At 47.8% G+C, this 21,389-nt stretch overlaps 1 protein-coding gene across 3 annotated transcripts; it reads right to left on the bottom strand.

Moving 5' to 3' along the window:
- Nucleotides 1–235: 235 nt before the first annotated feature.
- GPR55 (G protein-coupled receptor 55) lies at nucleotides 236–20,453 on the bottom strand. 3 transcript variants are annotated; one of them, XM_016134686.2, is made up of 2 exons: nucleotides 20,122–20,453; nucleotides 236–5,744 (listed from the first exon to the last, which is right to left on the bottom strand). In XM_016134686.2, exon 2 carries the CDS (start codon nucleotides 5,649–5,651, stop codon nucleotides 4,653–4,655), a length of 999 nt encoding a protein of 332 aa, XP_015990172.2. In that variant the 5' UTR covers nucleotides 5,652–5,744; nucleotides 20,122–20,453; the 3' UTR covers nucleotides 236–4,652. The 3 variants fall into 3 exon arrangements, with proteins under 3 accessions (XP_015990172.2, XP_015990173.2, XP_015990174.2); XM_016134687.2 differs by lacking the exon at nucleotides 20,122–20,453 and adding an exon at nucleotides 11,101–11,820; XM_016134688.2 differs by lacking the exon at nucleotides 20,122–20,453 and adding an exon at nucleotides 11,494–11,820.
- Between the last annotated feature and the right edge of the window lie 936 nt (nucleotides 20,454–21,389).

Raw genomic sequence — 21,389 nt, 5'->3', positions numbered from 1 at the left:
CCCCCCCAAAAAAAGGCACCAGTGTGGTGAGTCTTTGAGTCCCCTGACCCCTCAGCAACGGGGTCCTCACGGTGGCCCCAGCCGCCTCTCCACGGCCCTGGAAGGTTGCCGTGCACTGTGCAGCCCGCCCACCAGGGAGGACGGAGGGCGGTGTGGGGTGTGGATCTCCACCATGTCCACGTGGCCCCTGTGTGGAGACACCCCCGGCCCTACCCACCTCATGACCGTCCTGCACACCGGGCTGTCCTCACACCAGCATGGTTGCTCTTCTCGATTTCTCTCCTCACCGATCCAGCAACAAAATTCTTCTTTACCTTTATTAGTTTCTGCGGTCGCCTACCAGGTCTCAGCCATTTCAAGCATTTTTCCAGTTGCTGTTTATTTGGGGCAACTTGCTACGAGGCTGTTACCTTACTATCCCAAACGCCCATTGCAGCAACGCGACGTTAATACCATGACTTTTAGCTTCATCGGGTCCCAAGAGGAATATAGTTGACAAATGCAGCTTGGGGATAGCATTTTCTGTGGTCAAATGCTCCCTGAGGGCTGATATCCCGAGGAAGGGTCATTCCTTGTCCCTGAGGGAGCAGGGCCCGGATGGGAGGTGGCTCCTGGGTTAGCAGGAGATGGCCGTTGTATGAGCCTTTCCAGGAAGCCATAAGGAAATACCACAGATGGGCGGCTTTAACAACGTGAATTTATTTTTCATAATACTGGAGGCTGGAAGTCCAAGGTCAAGGCAGCTATAGGTTAGTGTCTGCCGAGGGCTCTCTCCTTAGGTCACAGACAGCCGCCTTCTCCCCATGTCCTCACATGGCCTTTTCACAGTGTACGCAGGTGGAGAGAGAGAGGAAGCAAGCACTCTGGTGTTCCTTCCGAAAAGGGCGCTAATCCCATCCAGAGGGCTCCACCCCAGGGCCTCGGCTACGCCTAAGCGCCTCCCAAAGGCCCCGTCTCCAAATGCCAACGTGTGGATGTCAGATGGGAACACATAATTCAGTCCACAGCAGCTGTCAAGGAGCAAGAATGTCCATGGCTCGTCGGCCCTCGGCACCTAGGCCATGATGAGCTCGGGATTGCAGGGAACTCGGAGAAAGGGGTGGCTGAGCCAGTATCTAGCAGATCACTTTCTCCGGGAGGTCTGGACAGGTTGGCTGGATCCACACGTGGGGACCCATGAAGGAAAACTCAGATCTGCCCCGGGAGAGTCGGACTCATTTGGCTAAGTGGTCAGAGAAAAGAGGGGTCCCCGGCGGAGAGACCCTGCAGAGCTGGCTCCGTGGCTTCCAGGCGGGGCGCCACGGCGTAGGCAGAGGGGCCAGGCCCGGCGAAGGCGGCTCCAGTGTCACCGCGGTGGGGGCAGGACGAGATGGCAGGAAAAGGGCGGGGCGGACCCGTGTGGCGGGATCCCAGCAGGGCTCGTGGCCGCCCAGTGGCTACCGCACAGAACCAAGCACCCATGCGGAAGTGGGGAGTCGTGACGAGACCTTGCAGGGTGCGGCTCCCGGCCTCTTGGGACAGGCCCCAGCTGTGGTCCTGGCGTGGGCCCGAGGGCAACGCCCCGTCATCTGACACTGGGCGTCCGGGCGGCTGCTTTGAGTGTGTCTCTTCTTGGTCCCTTGGACCATGATTGTTGGGTCACCTCACAAGGGCCATCGGGGGTCAGCTCTCCTCTGGACCCAGTAAGTATAACCCTAAGACAAGGTCACACGGTGTCATAGAAATTTATTTATTTATTTATTTATTTATTGGCAAATCAAGTTAATCAAATAATTTTTTTCTAATTAATTGTGCTAGTTTCATACATGTGCAAGTAACGAGCACGTCTCTGGGTTTTCCAGAGTAGGAGAACAAATAAAGTCACAATTATGGCCAAATGACATCTCCAAGCTCCCACTGGCTTTTGTAGCAGGAATTTCAGCCTTTTCCACAAGTTCAAGTTTCCCCAACTCGTCGACTGCTGCTTGCTACAGGATTGGGCCCTTGGCTGAATCTGCACTCTGACCCTGACCCTGACCCTGACCTTGACCCTCTACCCCTTCTTTGCCTGCTGGATCCAAGTGCTGATCAAAGGCCAGCCTTGGCCTCAGACCCTCCTGTTGAGCGGCCCAGCTTGCAGTGCTGGACCCTCCTGTTGAGCGGCCCAGCTTGCAGTGCTGGACCCTGTGCTCACTCTCGAGAGTCCCAATGAGTCCTCTGTGCCTCATAAGCCACGATGGGTCCCAGAAGTAGAGAGAAGAGGTCCTTCTCCTCCCTTCGGTGTGTTGGAATTTGTCAGGGGGTCCCCGAGGTTCACTCACCAGCCCGCAGTTGTCTCATCAACTCAAGACTGCTATACCCCTGCAAGAACCTGCACCTTGTAGTTACACAGCTCACGGGTCGAGACTCCCTTCTCTGTCACCTAACTCGGGCAGGGTCATGCTGCCCACGGTCGGAGATTTTATGTGTGTGAACATCGCTGGGGATGATGTGGTTAGCGCCTGGCCGTCCCTTTTCTTTTAGGAAGCCTGTCTGGTAGATACGATTGCAGCATGAAGGGTGCCGCTCACCTGTACCAGGTGTGCTCCCAGTTCCCAACGCGAAGAGAGAAATTGGAGGAAGGGTGGTCCCTAGCTCCACCCACCCATGGGCTCTGACTGCAGTCTATCCACAAACGTCCAGCTGGATACAACGGTCTGGCTTTCTAAGAGTAGTGTAGATGTCCCTCTATCCAGGACGGCCATGGGACAGTGTAGCCTGCAGGCAGAGGCTGGAGTGTCAGAGCCTGGGGCAGCTGAGCTGGACTCATTTCTGGGTCTGCAGAGCCCCTGACTCTGGCTGCTGGTCCCTGGAGGCCCAGCCTGTGGGGCGGGAGCCCCTGATCCAGGCGCAATCGGCTCTCCATACTGATTTCCACCCCTTCACCCATACTTTCTTCATCACCCTCCCCTCCAGCCCCACAGAGCGCTATCTAACCAGTGAGTAAGCTTCAGGGAAGGCCGAAGAAGGCTGGGCTCCTGCCCTGGGGTGGTCCTCAGTCAAGGGGAGATTCTCAAGCAGGAAGCAGCTCTGGCATCTGTCCTTGGCCACGTCTACCCCTCGCAGGGCTCCATCTTGTCAAGCCTGGGGCAATCGCCCAAGCTCACCACTTCTCCCAACAGAGTTTTCTCTAAATCGCCCCCTTTCCCCCTACGACACCTTCCTTCCACCCACCACTTGGCGGTGGGACCTCTTATCTCGCAGGTAGAAGGCGGCTGCTTTTCTGAAACACCTTTCCCTCGTCTCATTTGTGACTTCTCGTTCCACTCTCTTTATCTTGCAGAACCAGCCCACAATTTATCCTTACCATCGTTTGACTCTGTGGAGCAGCTGAGTCATCGGAGGCCTTAAGCTGTCTCTGCTGCTGCTGCTTAGATCACTAGAGGAGCCGGCACCAAGCCGTGACTCAGTTGTTCTGTTTCCAGGAAAGAACCGCCAATCGCCCTGTGCCCTCAAGATCGAGCCTCCATTCCTGGCTGACACATTTTCTCCCTCCCAGCCACTGGAGAGGGGCAGCTCTGTGGACAGTGCCACCATGGCCAGATGCGCCTGTGACCACAGCCAGGACTCAGGCGGGCAAGACAAACACACGTTCCTTATTCTTCTTTATTCGCCTCTGGCTGAACCAGATCAAACCTGATTCCTTCTCATCGTTCACAAGGAAACTCAGGGAACACCCCCCCCCCCCGCCCCCAGTCTGTTCAAGACTGCAAGACGGTCACGTCTGGGATTTCCCCCCCTCAGGCTTGTCTCCACTGCCTCTCCTCCCGCAGGCCAGTGCTAAAACTCCATGCAGTGGTTAGATACCCCAGTGACGACGTGGAAGGGACTGTCCACGTCCGGCCCTTGGCTTGTCTCCTTCCTTCCCCAGGCATATCCTGTGCCCTTGTGGCTCTCAGGTGCCGCCAACAGCTATCTGCTCGGTTCTTTCTACTTCTACCAAGTGTCCACGGCTTCACCACATCCTGGCCACACCAGCCCCCTCATTCTCCTGCAGCCTTCTCGTGGGCATGGAAAGGTTTAGCTGGCTTTCCAAGCCTTTCAAAAGCCCGTAGGGAACCTGGGCGCTCTCTGCGCGGACTTGCTCTGGCCTGATCGCCCCCACTTACGGTATCTCTGCATGGTTATTGACTAACTGAGCCCCAGAAGGGACTGGAAAGCACCACCCTGGGACCCCCAAAGTAAAAAGGAGCTCAAGCCATCCCCACCACTTCATCTCCGCTCAGGACACCTCCTACCATGACCAACCTTCCTCTTTCTCTCTCCTAACTCCTCCCTCTCTTCCTTTCCAGAATTTTCTAGTCTAGCCAAAAGATAGGGGGGAGTTGGGAACAGCCTCGTTCCAATGGTCTTGTTTTCTTTCTCAATTCTTCTGCCTCATGAATTTTGGACTTAGAAATGAAGAATTCACCGGGTTTTTACATTTATCAGAAATCTCCCAGAACCGGGTGATTTACGTTGAGCTCTCTGGGTGTGGGGGAAAGGTCTTTGGGGGCGTAATGAACGGAGACAGCTTTCGACGAGCATCTGCAGGGACAATGCGGCGGTCATCGTCCACATCGAAATCCTGGAATAGGACGTGTGCTCCTGGAATGGGGCTAGGGTTTCCTTCCTCTGAGCAGAGCTTTCTGCCCTTAGCCCCTGGTAGTCACCGAATCCTGGACGGACGGCTGGCCTCTGGAACGCTGACGGGCCGTGATGCCCACACGAAATTCTTTGATGACGAAGTAGTAGCAGAAAACATCCAGGCAGCAGTTGATATTGGAGAAGCACAAGGACAATTGCAAGAACAAGCTGATGCTCTGCCTAGCTCTGCACTCCACGATAAAGCCGTTCCTCACCAGGAACTGCAAGAAGAAGCCCAGGTGGACCGGAAGAAAGGAGGCCACGAAGACGGCCAGATTGGATGCTATCGTCCAGATGCAGGCCCTCTGCTGGACCCATTCCTGGGTGTGGTTCCAATGGCTGACCAGAATGTGAATGCTCCTGGAGGAGCAGAAACCTACGACGCCCATGGGAAGGAGAAAGCCAAACACCTCGAAGGGGACGAAGATCTTGGCGCTCCAGGTGCCATCGGACATGTTGTGGAAGCACATGTAATTTTCCACTTTCTCGTGGAAGTTGTAGATGGGGATGCTCCCAGCCCACACCAGGACCCAGATGGCACAGCAGGTCCCGAAGATCTTCCTGGGGGACCGGCAGTGGCTGACCAGGAACGGGTACTGGATGGCCAAGAACCTGTCCAGGCTGATGAAGCAGATGGTGAAGACGCTGCCGTACATGCTGATAAAGTAGAGACACTCGACCAAGGTACAGAGCGATGGAAAGGGAGTCGGCACGTGGTCCAGGACCACCCTGAAGGGGAGGGAGAGCACCAGCAGCAGGTCGAAGACCGCCAGGTTGATCATGTAGATGGACGTGGCGGAATACTCCGCCCACCTCTTCTTTAGGAAGGTGCGGAAGCCGCGGATGGCCAGCAGGTTGAGAAGCAGGCCCAGGAGGAAGGTGGGGATGTGGACAGCCAGACGCGTGATTTTCATCAGCTCATCCACGTCATCGAAGGAGCACGTCTCGCTTTTGTTGAGCTGACTCATGTTCTTCCCTAGGTCAGCGACAGAGTCGGTAGAGTTCATCTCACTCTCCAGAAGGGATCGATTCACACGGCTTTGTCAAGAATAAGAAACACTTCCCATTCTCATACTGCAATTCATGTCATTCAATGACAACTAGAAACAACAGGAAAAAATTACCTTTAATCCTGCTGCCTGGATCTAACCACGGTTACTTTTTCATATATGTCATTTAGACTCTTTCATTCTGTGCGCACGTGCATGCGCGCGCGCACACACACACACACATGTGCCTCTTCCTTTTATGAAAACAGAACTGTGCATAAATATCTGTCCCTTTTTTTTTCAATCAGAAATCCGTCTGTTAAAAGTAGTAACAGCGACACAAACCCTGACCCAAATCAGTTTAAGCAAAGAGAGAATTTCACATAATTGAACACACAAAAGTTAGGGCAGGGCTCACGGGAGCCGCAGCTGGATCGGGGATTCAAATCCTGTTTCCAGGCCCCGGCTCCTCTTTGTGCTTTGTCTCTCTGCTCTCCCCGCCCACACTCCCGACAGAGTGGACCCCACCTGACTCTATGGCTGGTCACGGTCAGTGCATCACACGCCTCTGGACGCAGTGACTGGTTCATTGGTTCAGGGGTGAACACATGACCCATGTGAAAATGAAAAATAAAGAAACTCTTGCTTGAGTTTCTAGGAAAGGACTTGGGGCCCTTTCTGTGGGACTTTAAGTTGGGAAGATACAAAGTCTATAGTTGCTACAGCCTCTTGCTACTCTGAGGAGAAGACCAGACAGAAAATAGAGAAATAGGAAAGAAAGAACATCCTCAAAGGGAATGAAATGAGGGCTTAAGGACCCCACAGGGCAAAGAAACTTCTTTAGACAGGTAGAAAACTAGAACCGGTCTCAGGGACAAGAGGACCAAGGCTATCGGTGTGGCCGCGAAGGGGTGCTGGGTGCCAGCAGGAAAAGCGGGGGGGGAGGTGTCAAGTCAGGGGTTCCAATCAAGCCAAAGACAAGGGTCCAGGGTAGGCCCTGGCCAGGTCTTACCTAAGAGCCTGGTCACTTTGGGGGTTGGGGCAGGGCCGTATGCCATTGTGGGATTTCCATGTCAGGGTAGGTGGCAGCTACAGCAGCATACCATAAACTGGGTGGCTTATAAACAACACGAACTTATTTTTCCTAGCTCTGGAGGCTGGAAGCTGGAGATCAGGGTGCAGCATACTCAGGTGAGGGCCCCCTTCCAGGTTATAGATGGCCAACTTCTTGCTGTGTCCTTACATGGCAGAAAGAGGGTGAGAGAGCTCTCCGGGGTGTTTTATAAGGGCACTAACCTCATTCATGGGGGCTCCGCCCTCCTGACCTAGTCCCCTGCCAACGTCCCCACCTCCTAATACCATCACACCGGGGGTCAGGGATTCGACACGCGAATGAGAAAATATTCTGCGTAGTCGATAAGATATTCAAACGGTACAAAAAAAACAGACAAAAGACAGCAGCCTCCGTCACAGCCCAGGGCCTCAGTTGTCCTTTCTAGAGGCAACCATGGTTAACAGACTGAACATAATTTTTCCAGAAATGTTCCAAGTGTATGTAGATAGATAGATAGATAGATAGATAGATAGATAGATAGATATAGATAGATATATCATACTCAGAAAATTTAAAGAAGAGTCATACACATATATGCATATACATGTAGGATTCTTTTTTATGTTTGGAAACTATTATACCCCCAGGTCTGTCCCTTACTTTTTCACCTTACAATGTTACTCAGAGATTGTTTCACATCAGCATCTATGAATCCACACTTTGTTTTCTGATGGCACCATGGCATCCCATTGTGTGGATACCCTACAACTCATTTGGCCAGTAGCCTATTGATGAACCCTTAGGGTTCTTTCCTAGGGTTTTCCTGGGAAACAAAATATCCACCATAAACATCCAGGGGACTTATTGATTTGCTACAGAGGTGAGGGAATTCCCATTCTTCTATTGTGTCTTGTCATTTCAGCTCCCTTGGCAGCCTTTGGGAAGGTAAGATTTGAGTATTTTTAAGATCCTATATAGAATGCCATTCCTAAACCCCAGCATAGATGCGAGCTGGTAGGCTGCCTCCTCGGAACTAAATATGCTAAAATAGTCACAGGCCTGTTTTTAAAAAATAGCTAGAATAACTTGGAACCAACAAGATAAATTTCAAAAAAAAAATGATGAGAAAATAGACAAAAACCTAATCCTGCTCTAACAGAAACAAGTTACAACACCATCGGCTTTAGAGAAGTCACTTTCAACATCAGAAATAGCAAAAAAAAAAAACAAAAAAAAAAAAACAAAAAAAAAAAACAAGTCCCACAAAGATAAGAGTGAAAAAAGTTCATGTTTAGAGAGATTGAACAAGAACACCAAAAAGGAACTCGGGGCAACTATTTGGGGCTGGGTCATGCTTAGGTACACTCCATGGGGGACCCCGGCAGATGGCTGTTGACGCGAAGACTAGAATGAAAGTGGCCGAGAAAAAAATCTGTGAAAAAGAGAGAAAAATGGCCTGATGGAAAGTATATACTCTAGAAAGCCAGGTCGTGCCTGAATTGACTGTAGCGAGTATACGTGTGGAAACAGATGTGATTTGGCTGTCAGCGTTCCCCAGCAGGAAGACCCAAACGGTCACATTTGAATTCCTGACAAACAGCAAATGGGAACTTTTCAAAGGGTAATCTTTGAAGCCAGAGGACGCACTCTATGAAACTGGCAAAAAGAAATTAGGTTGAAAAAAATGCTTCCAGTTAATGTCGGGATTAACAGAGAATCTGAAAAATTAATCCTCCGAATTCCCTCTGAAAGTTCAAGGAAACCGTCTTTTTTTAAAAAAAAAATCTTAAAAAAAAAAAGATCAGGAACTTCACTGGAATAAGATAAAATGACTTCAGGCTGCAGTAAGAGATCAAACGGTCTTTTTTTTTTTTTTTTTCCCCCAAAGTTGGGCTGCCGGTAAAATCCAGGTCACTTGTAGTTGGAGCCAGCAACCTCCCCCTGACTTAACCTGTTGCCTGGGGCCATTGAAAGCTCCTCTCCTGGCCAGTTCAGGGATCCACGCTGATCGACTGGTCGCAGTATAAGGTGAGTGGTTGGGACGCTTGAGGAGCAGATGCTAAGACAGTATGAGACATTTGAAAGGTTTCTCAGAGGAAACATCTGTGAAGGATAAAGGGAAGAGGGAGTAGGAGCAGATAAGGGGAGGCTTCGGACCACAAAACAAGTCCGACATCTGTGGGGTGAAAGAAGGAAGGAAGGACTGGGCGGAAAGACTGGCCAGTGCGGCTCCGAGGACATCTTGGCCAGGCTGGCAGGGATCCCCTGAGCACAGGCTGCCTGTTGGAGGAGTCCCAGGTCGAGCACGCACCGTCCAGTACCCCCGCCAGGCTCGGTCGCTGGCTGGAAGCAGCCCCAGGAGAGCGTGACCCTGGTGTCAACATCACCATGGAGCGGAAGGGCCACCAGTGCTCCCAGCAGGCAGCGGGTTCTTCTGATGGGAGGTCGGAGCGACCACCCGATGACCACCACGGAGGCTGCCCCAATGCTCCCATTTACGTAGGAATCTGGTTAGTGTGTTACAGGCAGCAGTGGTGACATTCTCAGTGACCATCCCCAGCAGAACCATCCGTAGTGCGCTAACTTTCTTCAGTAGGGATGATGGGTCCCTTTGCCTCATGGGAAGATTTGACCAGGCCTTGGTCCCAGTCTCATGCCAGGAAGGAAGTAGAATTGAACGAGGAAAGGTCATGGGCCAAGTAAATCAGGTCTGTGGATAGACCCGAAGGCTCAGGATGACCTTCGTTAGTTGGCAGCTGAGAGGCGGGGCTAAATCAAACGATAGAGAAGATGAGGACTTGGATGAGAAGAAACATGTTTCAAGCAAAATAATGGAAAGAGAGCCACTCTCGATATTCCGCTTTACACCTTTAAATGTCATTAATAAAGAGCCTTACAAACATCTGTGAGTAAACAAACCAAGTTCCTTGGAAACCTCTCTGAAAAACATAACACCAGAAGGTGTTTGAGGAAGAAAAATGTAGACACAGAATTTCATACTCGGTTGGGTTGAAGATCCCAGAAAGCCACACTGAGGTACGTGTGGCTTTCGGAAAAACATCACCTCCGAGAGGCAAGGTTTAGACCTGAAAGAGATAACAACGGTGGAGATTGAAAGCATCAAGGTAGAAAAGCTTGGAGCTGAGCTTTAAGAGCAGGAGACCATAGAAAGGGACTCACGTTATGATGCGTGTAGTTCCAGACTTGAAATTAAAAGATAAAAACAGTGAAAGAAATGATCCGTGTCCTATAAAAAAAGACAAGACGTAAGGCCTTAGATAGATTAACAACGTTCTTGGGTTGTAGGAGGCGGGGATGATGGGGAATAATAGAGATGGACAAGGCCACTATTCCACAAAAGGAAGTTAAAAGTTATTGTTCTGGTTTTTTTTTTTTTACTTTGATAATTCTAGATTATTAATGTATAAGATTTTTTTGAACCTTGAATTAGCCACCGACTATTAAAAACAGAATACCTATCTTCAAAATTGCCGAAGAAGATAAAAAGAAACAAATCAGACCGCATAGCAAAGCAATGATAGAATGAAAAAAAGAAACTAAGCATAGAAATTACAACAATAAATATAAAAATCTCTACCTTCCCTTTTTAAAATAATGTTTTCAGTTCAATTGCAAAATAAGACCAACTCTTTGTTGCCTATCAAGGATACGCTTGACGGCAGAGAAACGTTCAAAGTAGAAGTCCCATGATGACATGGCAGGCAAATAGAAACAGAAAGTCAAAGTGGTAATGCTCATGTCTAGCTATTATAGAATTTAAGAATAAAGCCACGATTTTCACATCGTAGCCTTGAATTTACTAGCTGCGTGCATTTCCTCACTTTCCGCTCTACTCTCAGACTCACTGGGATCAGACTTTGCCCCCATGCGCTAATGAAGTTGCTCTTCCTTTGGCCAGCACTTCTTAATCATTAGATACGATTAACTCTTTAAAATATCATGACGTTTTAGAAAACCTGCCAATATAGCATAGAAGGTAAATATTGTACACACCTCCTCTCGCAACCACACCAAAATTATAACAAAACTACAGAACGATCATCCCTGGGAGTCGCCTGAGATCTGGCTGAACAGAAGTCCTACCACTTGGGGCATGTAGAAGAGGTCACCTTGAGGCTGGTAGGAGGGGCAGAAACGCAAGATGGCCTGGTCCCACAATCGCATGTGGCAGTCCAGAATTAGGAAAGTTATCTTGGCTGCAGAGCCCCCTCCCCATCTGAAGAGTGAGGGGTCCCGGCCCCACACTGGACTCCCCAGTGCAGGGTTCCAGTGCCAGGCAGAGAAGTCCCCACAACCTCTGGCTGTGAAAATCAGCACGATGGTGGCTGAGTGAGGCAGAGGACTGCGGGAGTTGCAGACATTCTTCTTAAAGGGGCCCACGCACAGACTTACCACCGATGGACTTGCTCACTCTGAGCTTCAGCACAGGGGCAGCAGCGTGAGGAGTGCCAGGGACACAGGGAGACATTGAGTTGCCAGCTTTCAGGGAGAGGGCTAGAGGGGTGGGTTTATCCTGGACAGAAGTGCTGGCAATATCCATTGTTCCTTGGTTGAGCCCTCCCCCTTCTCAGCTTATGGATGCAGGTGGCCACTATATCTGAGTCTCCATCAACCTAGATAACGCAAGCTCCACTCAGCTGATTCTCTGAGATCCCACCTCTCTCAACTTATGGGCCCACTCAAGCACAAATGGCCTGAATTGGCTCATGCTGTAGACTTTCCTAAAATCTCTCAAAGGCTCACAAAACCCAAAGAAGACACATCTGGCCTCAGTGTGCCCCGTACCTCTTGCTGAGCAGCACCAAGCCCAGCACGAGTATCAGCCGACCTCAGTTTCTGGCTTGGCCTCTTGAGGCACCTATAAGGCCAGCACAGTGGCAGCCATCTGCAGTTTGCTTGGAGACTCTTACTAGGTGGCCCCAGAAGTGCACAGGCTGCAGCTGAACTTGGCCCGCAGCTGAGCCTCTCCCAGGAGGCCCTTGGACTGACACACCCAGTGGCCTACTTCAACCAACGATGGAGCCACAGCACCACCCAGGGCTGCATCTAGGAAGATACACTGAAGGGCAGACTGGGCAGGCACCAGAGCCCTGCTAACTGAATCCTGCTGTGTAGGGCCAGCCCCTCACCAGCCAGTCTTCACAAACAGTCAGCCCAAGGGTCAATCCCTCTCATCAAAGTGTAAGCAGCAGCCAAGGCTCAACTATATTAGAAGGGCACACACAGCTCACACAAGTGACACACCTTGAGCACCTCACTCAAGTGACCAAGGAAGGCTGTGTCACTGGGCTCCACAGGACACCTACTACATAAAAAACACTCTACTAAGACTGGGAGACTTAGGACCCTCACCTAATACATAGGAACAAACACAGGGAGGCAGCCAACATGGGGAGAGAAACGTGTCCCACATGAAAGAACAGAACAAAGCTCCAGAAAGAGAACCAAACAAAGTGGAGCCAAGTCATCTACCGGATTCAGAGCTTAAACACTGGTTACAGGATGCTCAGTGAACTTAGGGGGAGAGCAGACGAACTCAGGGAGAGCTCTAACAAAGAGAGAAAAAAACATAAATATGGAAATGGAAAACAAAAGGGAACCAGTCAGAAATGAGGAACGCACCATCTGAGGTGACGAGTACGTCAGAAGGAATCAACAGACTGGGTGAAGCGGAGGATCGAACCAGCAGTACAGGGGACCAGGGCGCGGAGGACGCCCGATCAGAACAGCGACGAGAACAAGGGATCCAGAAAAAACGAGGGTAGTTTACGGGGCCTCGGGGACAACATCGGGCACAACGACATCCATATTGTAGGGACGCCAGAAGAGGAAAAGAGAGAGCAAGGAATTGAAAACTATTTCAAGAAGTAATGACTGAAAACGTCCTTAGCCAGGTGAAGGAAATAAACATACAAGCCCAGGAAGCAGAGAGTCCCAAACAAGATGAACTGAAAAAGGCCCACACCAAGGCACACCATAACTCAGATTCCAAAGTTTAATGACAAAGAGAGAATCTTAAAAGCAGCAAGAGAAAATCAATTAGTTACCTACAAGGGAGCTCCCATAAGACTATCAGCCGATTTCTCGACAGAAACTTGGCAGACGAAAAGGGCTTGGCACAAAAATCTTCAAAGTGATGAATGAAAAGCCAGGACCTACAACCCAGCTTACTCTACCCCACAAAGCTGTCATTTAGAATCGAAGGACAGATAAAGAGCTCCCCAGACAAAAAGAAACTAAAGTAGTTCATCACCACCAAGCCAGTATTATAGGAAATGTTGGAGGAACTTCTTTAAGAAGAAGACGAAAATGTATATCAAAATATGAATAAAGAATGGCAATAACTACATAACAATCAACAAGTACGTCAAATGAAAAATAATGAAGTGTTCCAATCAAAAGATAGGGTAGCCGAATGGATGAGAAAACGAGATATTTACATATGATGCCTACAAGAGACTCACTTTAGATTAAAAGACACACACGGACTAACAGATATTTCATGATGGACCTAGAGGGTATTGGGCTGAGTAGAGTGAGTCAGATAAAAACAAACACCATATGATTTCACATACCTGTGAAATCTAAAGAACAAAATAAACGACAACAACCAAAAACAGAAACAAACTCATGGATATGGAGAATACTTTAAGGGTTACCAGGTGGGAGGGGAGTTGGGGAGGCAGGGGAAAAAAGAAAAGGGATTAAGAAATACAAAACGGCAGTTACAAAATAGTTATAAAGATATCAAGTATAGCATAAGGAATATAGTCAACAACATTGTAGTAACTATGTACAGTGTTAGATGGGAACTAGATTTATTGGGGTGATAACTTCTTGAGTTATATAAGTATCTAATCACTATGTCATATACCCAAAACTAATATAATATTGTATGGCAATTATAATTAAAAATTTAAAAATATTATTTTAAGAAAAGAATAAAGCCACACGATAGAATTAAGAAGAATATTTTATGTTAATGAAAAAATTACGGAGGCAAATATAGTTAAGTAATCATATGCACTGAATGACATTGTATAAAAGTACGCAAGCATAATAGAATTCAAAGAGCCATTGGGAAAGCTACATTGAAGTGGCAGATTTTAATATACTACAGATTGGAACACAGCAAGTAGGCAAAATATAAATTAGAAGATAGAATTATATAAATAATATGATGCATACAATTAATAGCTCTTGGATTTGGTTTTAAACAAATAAATAATCCCCTTTTTTCAAGTATCAAAGAAACAGTTGCTAAAATGAATTATCCCCTTAGCAAAAATAAAACCTTCCATTAAAAAAAGTAGAAATCATGTTGGCTACATTTTCTAACCACAATATAAAGAAACCTAGGAAATAAAAATTAAAATTGGCTATTTACAAATAAGTAAAGTCAGAACGACAAAACAAAATGAATCGTATATAATCAAGAATAACAATAATTTTCTGGACTGGTTGTTTAAAAAAACATTCACAGGATGTGGCCAAAACTATTCTCAGAGATAAATACATAACAGCTTTAATCTTTTTTTTTTTACAACTAAAAAATGAATTAAGCACTCAACTTGAGCATTTCGAAAAAAGAACAAAAAAAAAAAAGCAGAAAAAAATATAAAGATAAAAGCAGAAATTAATGAATTAGAAAAGAAGAAAATACCAAAATTAATAAATTTAATAGCTTGGGGTTTTTTTTGAAGGGGGAGGAAAATGGTAAACTAAGTAAAGCATATATCTCTCTAACAACTACGATCAAGAAAAAATACTCAAATGATCATAACTAGAAATAAGAAAGAAGGCATTAATCTTAGATAAGGAGAAAAAATAGGAAAAAACTACCTCATTATTTACGTGCTAACCTATTTAAAAACCTTGATATATTTGATGATTTGTGGACAAAACCTAATTAACATAATTGATATAAGAGTTGACACAAGTATTGATTAGACCAATAACCATGAAAGAAACTAAGAACATTATCAAAGAATTACTCTTAAACAGGCTCTAGCTTATTTAAAATTTCCAGAACTAGATAATTCCCATAATCTATAATTTCAGAACATAAGATAATGTTAATGAATTTGTATTATGATAATAAAGTACCCAAATACCAAAACATGACAAATGTAGCAGAAAAAAACTATTGCTCAAATGACCAAATCGGATTAACCACAGAAACACAAAACCGTTTCAATGTTAGGAAATCTATTAACATTATGTATTGTATCATTAAAGCAAAAATGAAAAGCCATCTGTTTGTATCAATAGATAATTTTTCCATAAAAGTCATTTAAATGAAATACATCAATGGCCAACTTATTTAATGGTAATTCAAACAAACAAAACAGGCATTCTTGTAAAAATTGCCAACAAGACCCAGAAGTTCCAGATAATTCACTAAGACAATTAACAGAAATAATAAAAAAAAGAAAGAAAGAAAAAAAGAAAGAGAATAAAATAATGTATAAGAATACAGAATACAAATGGAAGGCTTAGTCAATAAATGATGTTGACATTATCAATGAACAATTTGGAGGTTAAAAACCAACTTAGATCCTCATCTCACACCGAATAGAAAAAAAAAATATTCCAAACTTATGAATGAATTAATTTCAAGAAATTAAACCTCGGAAAAAACTAGATGAAAATTTAGTAGACGACTTATAAAAGCCAGTGGAAAAGCTCTTTGTCAACTTAGAACGACTGAAAAGCAGAAGAATAAAAAAAATAAATGCAACAGGTTTGACTAAACAAAATTAGAAAAAAAAAATTTTGTTAAAAAACTTTAACATTGAATAATGTATTAGAGGAAAGAAAATGCAATAAATATGTTAGATAAATGATGTATTTCTTTATGAAGAGTCTAAAAATATTCAATATCAAGACCCATAATAAGTAAACAGGTAAAAGGCACAAATAGTTCCCAGAAGAGAATTCACAAAGAGATAAAATTTTTGCTTATCAGATTTACCAAAGAAGTTGGCAAGAGTTTTATGAGACAATCACTGATATGCTGTGAGCACACAACTTAATAGACAAGTTTTGAGATTTGATAACATATAACAAACCATAGAAATCATAGTAGTCTTTCATCTAGTAATCCTGAAACTTTACCTTAAGTAAAGTATGCAAAAGGAGACAAAATTATGGACAGAAATATATTCACTTTAACATTATTTTCTGATGACGAAAAATACACAGACACATGCAAATGCCAATAAAAGCTTAGTTTCGCTTTGGTAAATCTACTCAATGGAAAATTTTTCTGTCTGACTATGTTGTGTTTATGCTGACAATGTTAAGTAAAAACCCCTCAAATGACAGAATTATACATTCAGAATGATTTCAACTCTGATTTTAAAAAAAGACAAACCACGCTTAGAGAAAAAAAAACCTAGAAAAAATTTTCCATAAGCCAAACATTGGTTGCATTCTAACAGCTACACTGTGGGTGATTTTTAAATGTTTTATCTTTATCTCTCTCTTTTTTTGGGGGGGAGGGGAGTGTATTTTTTTAAATTAATTATAATATGAAAACCATTAATTTTTTTAAAAAATTTATTAAATGCAAGGAAAAAAGGAGAAAAATAAGAATAGCTTTTTTCTTTGAAAGAAGAAAATTTTGTGTGTGCCCGAGGCGGGAACAAGAGGGAGATTTACACAAAATTTAAAGAAACGCATTGAACTAAGCAGTGCTCAGCTGATGAGGCATAAATCTTGCGAGGTCAAAGATGAACTTTTCAACATGCAACGTCTGAGGGACTTGGGAACAAAGCACAAAAGGACAGAGAGCATTACAAGTGACAGATGAGAAAGCATGTACCGCCTAAAAGCTGAGAGAAAGGTATCAAGAACCTGATTCATGATTAAAAAAAAAAAAAGGTTTCATCTATCCACCGGTCAGCTATTACATAGTAAAAATTGTGCATAACATAAAGAATAAGGAACGGTATAAAAGGGATGCAAAATGACCGAATGACAGTGAAGAGTGAGTAAAGGGAAGTGAGAACCTTTAATAAAATCCAGAGTTTGAAGAACTCGTCTTAGAAATAAATGCAGAAGTTCAAACAAATATTTTCGAAGTGAGACCCTTAAATTATCTTGTCTATTTTAAAGGGACAAAAGAAAGAGAAAATTCACCGTAGAAACTGAAAGTGAAAAATGCACTGTCTACATAGAAAACAGAGGGGCTGCCCCATGGGAGTTGACACGAATATAACAATTATAATTATAACACTCCCTAACAACTACAATACTCTCTGTGGAAAGGGGCATCCATTAAAAAGAATCAAAACCCATTTGTCTTTCTTGGGTAAGAGACACAAATAAAACAAAAAGGCGTAGAAGTCGTAAAATGACGGGAAAATCTATGGTTTATCAGGCACACTGACACTAGAAAAGAAAGGACTGTGACAAAGCAATTTTTTTTTTTTTAGTAGAAAGAATCAGGAGAGTAACACAGACTCCACGAAGGTCAAGGTACTATAAATAATTAAAACACGAAATGCTTAATTTCCGTCCCTATGAACACAGCAAAGAAGTACATAACGGAAACATGTCAGAAATGAAAACAGAAGTAGAAATGAAAATATAATTGTTGCTAGAGACCTTAACGCTCCCCTCTCAGAATGTCGTCGATCAAGTAGAGAAATTCAGAGCTCTGAACGGCCCAATTACTAATAAGGTACAATGAGCAAGACCGGCAAGGACTGAACCATAAAGCAAGGGGGTGTGCTCTCTTTGGGAGAGGACAAGGGTCTTCAACCAAATTTATCCCATTCCTGGGCCCGGCCAAGCACTTCGAGGCACTTCTCAGACAACAAAAATTCTCCTTTCTCAGACAACAAAAACAACGATTTGCTGCAGGACCGTGATAGTAATGCTATATAATAGGCATTGTTAGGCACTTTTTTCAGTAGTCTCTTCGGTAGTCAGAGATAAAGTCAGAAGTACGCTACTGAAATGTTGGAAGGATAGTGAGTGAGCTTTCTGTCACCAGAGGTATGCAAGCAAAGGCAGGAGATCCATTTATCCAGAATGTTGTCGAGGGAATTTACACATGTGGAGGGCATTTTTTTTTTTTAACCCTGAAATGGAATCTTCTGTCCATAAATTAAGGGTTGGTGACGAGGAAAGAAGACATCCCGTGAGTGGAAAAGGACTAGGCGGGGAGTCTGGGGGCCTCAGCTCTGCTCTGCCTCCCTCTGACTGTGGGGCCTCGGTCTGGGGTCTCCCATCCGCACAGCACTGCTCAGCCCCCTGAGCCTAGAGCCCGCAGCCTCACTGAGCTGGCTCTCTTACTGCCAACTCGGCCCCACTCTGGGCCGTGATTCCTGCAGCTGCCTGTGACCCCCCGGTAGCCCCATTTGACCACACCTTCAAGGATCCAGCCTCCCGCTTGGGACAGCCCCAAGCCCACGGCTGCACAGGTGGGGCACCTACGCCTGGCCGCGCGGCTCCGACCAAGCCGATCTTCTTTGCATCTGCAGACCGAACTTTCCAGAAAACACCAGCCATGAGAAGAAGGCAACCTGAGGAGGGGTGCAGGCTAAGAAGGTGCCCCCCTCTCTTGTACTGCCAGACCCCTCGTTCGCACGGAGCGGCGGAGTTGGGAGGCCCAGCCCCGGCTGAGCAGAGCTGGTGCAGCCTGAGGGGTGCAGACTGAGCAGACCGGTGCCGTCCCAGCCAGGATGCTCACCCGGAACGCCCTTCTCCGCCAGGGCCGCCACGATTAGGACATCGATATTTACACGCAGCTATCTGCCGCTAATGCCGTGAATAAATTCCTCAGACTACGCCGGACCTGGACTTCTAGGAAGCACGGTAAATGAAGACACGGGACAAAAGAGGACATGGCATGTGAAAGGAATCTCCGCGACTCCAGCCAGCATCCTGCTAGAGCTGCACCGTGAGCCCGGCGGATTGGAGAGGGGCCGAGGGCCTGGAGGGGGCCAGCCAGCTCAGGGACCGTGCTAAGTCCTCTGTGGAGGGAGCTCGGGACATTCCTGGGACGTCGTGGCAGTCATGCCCATTTCACAGATAAAGATACTGAGGCTCAGAGAAACTAGTCTACCCATGGTCAAACAAGTGGTGAGAGGCCTCAGTGGAAGTCACGTTCTGAGTCTCTCCTTCATCTTGTCCCCACCCTGGCCTCCACCGGCGTCACCAGCAAGAACAGCCGGCATGTCCAGGAGCTCCCCACGGCCACCGCCCACCCCCCTGCACGCCCTGCTCCACCGAACATCTCTTTCCCCTCAATACTCTCCCTTCCGCTCCTGAAAACCTCGTCCTTCCCTTCAATCGTCCACTTCCCTGATTCGCCTGCATCATCGGATGAGATTTCCTCACTGTGACTGATCGGAGACCATTAAAGTGGTCTGTGTGCCGAAGCACTGAGGGTCCCGGCCGCCGTAGCAACGCCGGGACGAGGCCCGCGTCTCCTCCGCCCGGGCATCATCGTGCCTCCCAGCAAACAGGAAGGTCTCACTCAGCGAAACAGAGAATAAAAGCCGATGACCTGGTGTTCCTTCTGGAGCGGGGACAACGGGTCAGAACTGAGCTCTGGGCCGCGTTCTGCACACGCCTGCCCCTCGGCCCCACCGCCTTGGGCAGCACCAAGCCCAGCCCAGGCCCCTCGGGTGGACATTTCCTGACCCCCCCCCATTCTCCACCTCCACTCTCAGGAAAGCATCTAGACCCCTCGGGGTTCCCCATGCTGCTGTATCTCCCCTCCCAGCCTCTCCAAAAGACCCTTGATTAGCGTTTGAAAATAATCCAGCTACAATATGTGAAGCCTCGGAAGTTTCCCGGGTGCTCACTGGGGGGCGAGCACCTTCATCACTGACTGCTCTGGAGCCCCAGGAGGCAGAAACTGCTATTGCTGCATTCCCCAGAGAGGAGCCCTGAGGCCGGGGGAGAAGCGCAGCCGGTGAGTGGCTGAGTGCCACCGACACCGTGCTTGGGGGCTGCAGGGTGATTTCTGACACTCTGCAGGCTCGGGCTCTTGGTGCTTTCCCCGTGAGACTTCGGGGGAGCGGCGGGGAGCGGGCAGCCGGGCCGAGAAGGAGGGTAGCACGCGAGCTGAGCTTCCCCGGCTGCCTGCCTACGGCGAGGCTTCCCCACCCTGGCAAGATGCTGCAGTCCTGAGTCAGATCAGGAGGAAGTTGAGGGTTTGTAAAAAAAAAAATGTCACTGGTGATCAGGGACAAACGAGCCCTCTGCCTACTGCTGCTGTCACGAAGGCTGCCGCTGCCCCTGCCACCTGGAACCGCCCCCTGAGTCAGGGCAGGTGTGGACAGTGTCCAGGCCATGAAGGCCCCGCCGGCCTCGGGACCGTCACCTGCAGTCCACGGGAGCCAGGTCAGGACGTGGCTCTGTGCCTGTTCCTCTAAGTGGCCCGCGGGCTGTTACCTGTCGGTGGTCCGTGCAGCTGAGCAGGCTGTGCAATGTTATTTCTCCTCCCCGCTTGGTCACCAGACTGCTCTGGGGAGAGTCACTTCCCCCTCTGGGGCTCAGCTTCCTCATCAGTGAAATGAGGGGGTGGGACCCGGTATTCTTCAAGTGGCTCCGCCGTCAGCCAGCCTCGTCTGGCTGAGATGTCCTTCTCTCAGGTCGGAAGACGGGCTGTCAGCGACCCTCCCTTCCCCGTGGAACTAAATCGGGGCATGGGGAGCGTGTTTCCAGAAAGAGCGTCTACACTTTGTACCCTCTCAGGGGTCTGTCTGCACGCTCACTCAGCTTCCAAAAAAAAAAAAAAAAAAATGAAAGAAAGAAAAAGAAAAGAATCAAGATGCTCTGCATGAGCAGAGGCATGAAAACCGAGACAAGGAAAGGAAGCGTCTCACATGCCAGACATTCTAAGGCAGGTGTCACACAAGGACAGGCAGCGTCTGAGAAGACCGTCGTGGCTTCCAGTGATTCTGAGGTGTAGGTAAGAACTGCTGCCCACAGAAAGGAGGGTGGCACTGGACGCCTTCCTGTTTAGGACCTGAGGGCCAGCAAGGGGAGACGCCTCAGCCCCTGCGGGAGTGTCTGCAAGAAAGGTCAGCAGGAGCTGACCCCATGCTGGGCCCCATGCCGTGCCAGGCCTCCACAGGGATTCGGGTCACCCGTGGGCCACAGAGCTCCTGAGGGCCCCAGGAGGAAAGATTGTCCCAGAGCGTCCCATCTACAGAGCTGGGACCTGAGCCTCACACATGGGCTCGGGGTGGCTCTCAGCAGAGAACCCTCGCAGATCCCAGCCATTCAGGAACGTCCGGGCTGAACACAGCCTGGCGACCGTGCCGTGCCGAGGTGAGCAGGAGATCCCAGTAGACACTGAGGCTCGGATTCTTTTTACGGGCTGGCATGCTGTGACTTTCAGGTTTCACAAGGAAGGGAAACTCCCCGAGGTGAGCCCGGGAGATTCGTCTCCACATATGAGTTGTCTCTGCACAAATGACGGCGTATGTGTGGCTGTGCGGAAGGCGGCTGGGACCTCCAGAGCGCAGGCTGCCAGCGGCCGGCGACGAGGCTGAAGAAAACACAGCAACCTTTTCAATCCTCGCCATCTTGACTCTGACTACAACTGGGCTTGTGTGACGAGAAGATAGAGAAGATACGAGTAGATCCAAGGCCACTCCCTGCCCCAGGCCGCAGAGCCCCAGGCTGGCCTGGGAGTGAAGACAGGGCTCCGGGCT

Source organism: Rousettus aegyptiacus, unplaced genomic scaffold (genome assembly GCF_014176215.1).
Source record: "Rousettus aegyptiacus isolate mRouAeg1 unplaced genomic scaffold, mRouAeg1.p scaffold_m13_p_2, whole genome shotgun sequence".
NCBI lineage: Eukaryota > Metazoa > Chordata > Mammalia > Chiroptera > Pteropodidae > Rousettus > Rousettus aegyptiacus.
The sequence above is the reverse complement of the archived record's forward strand: the minus strand, read 5'-3'. Positions and strand labels throughout refer to the sequence as shown.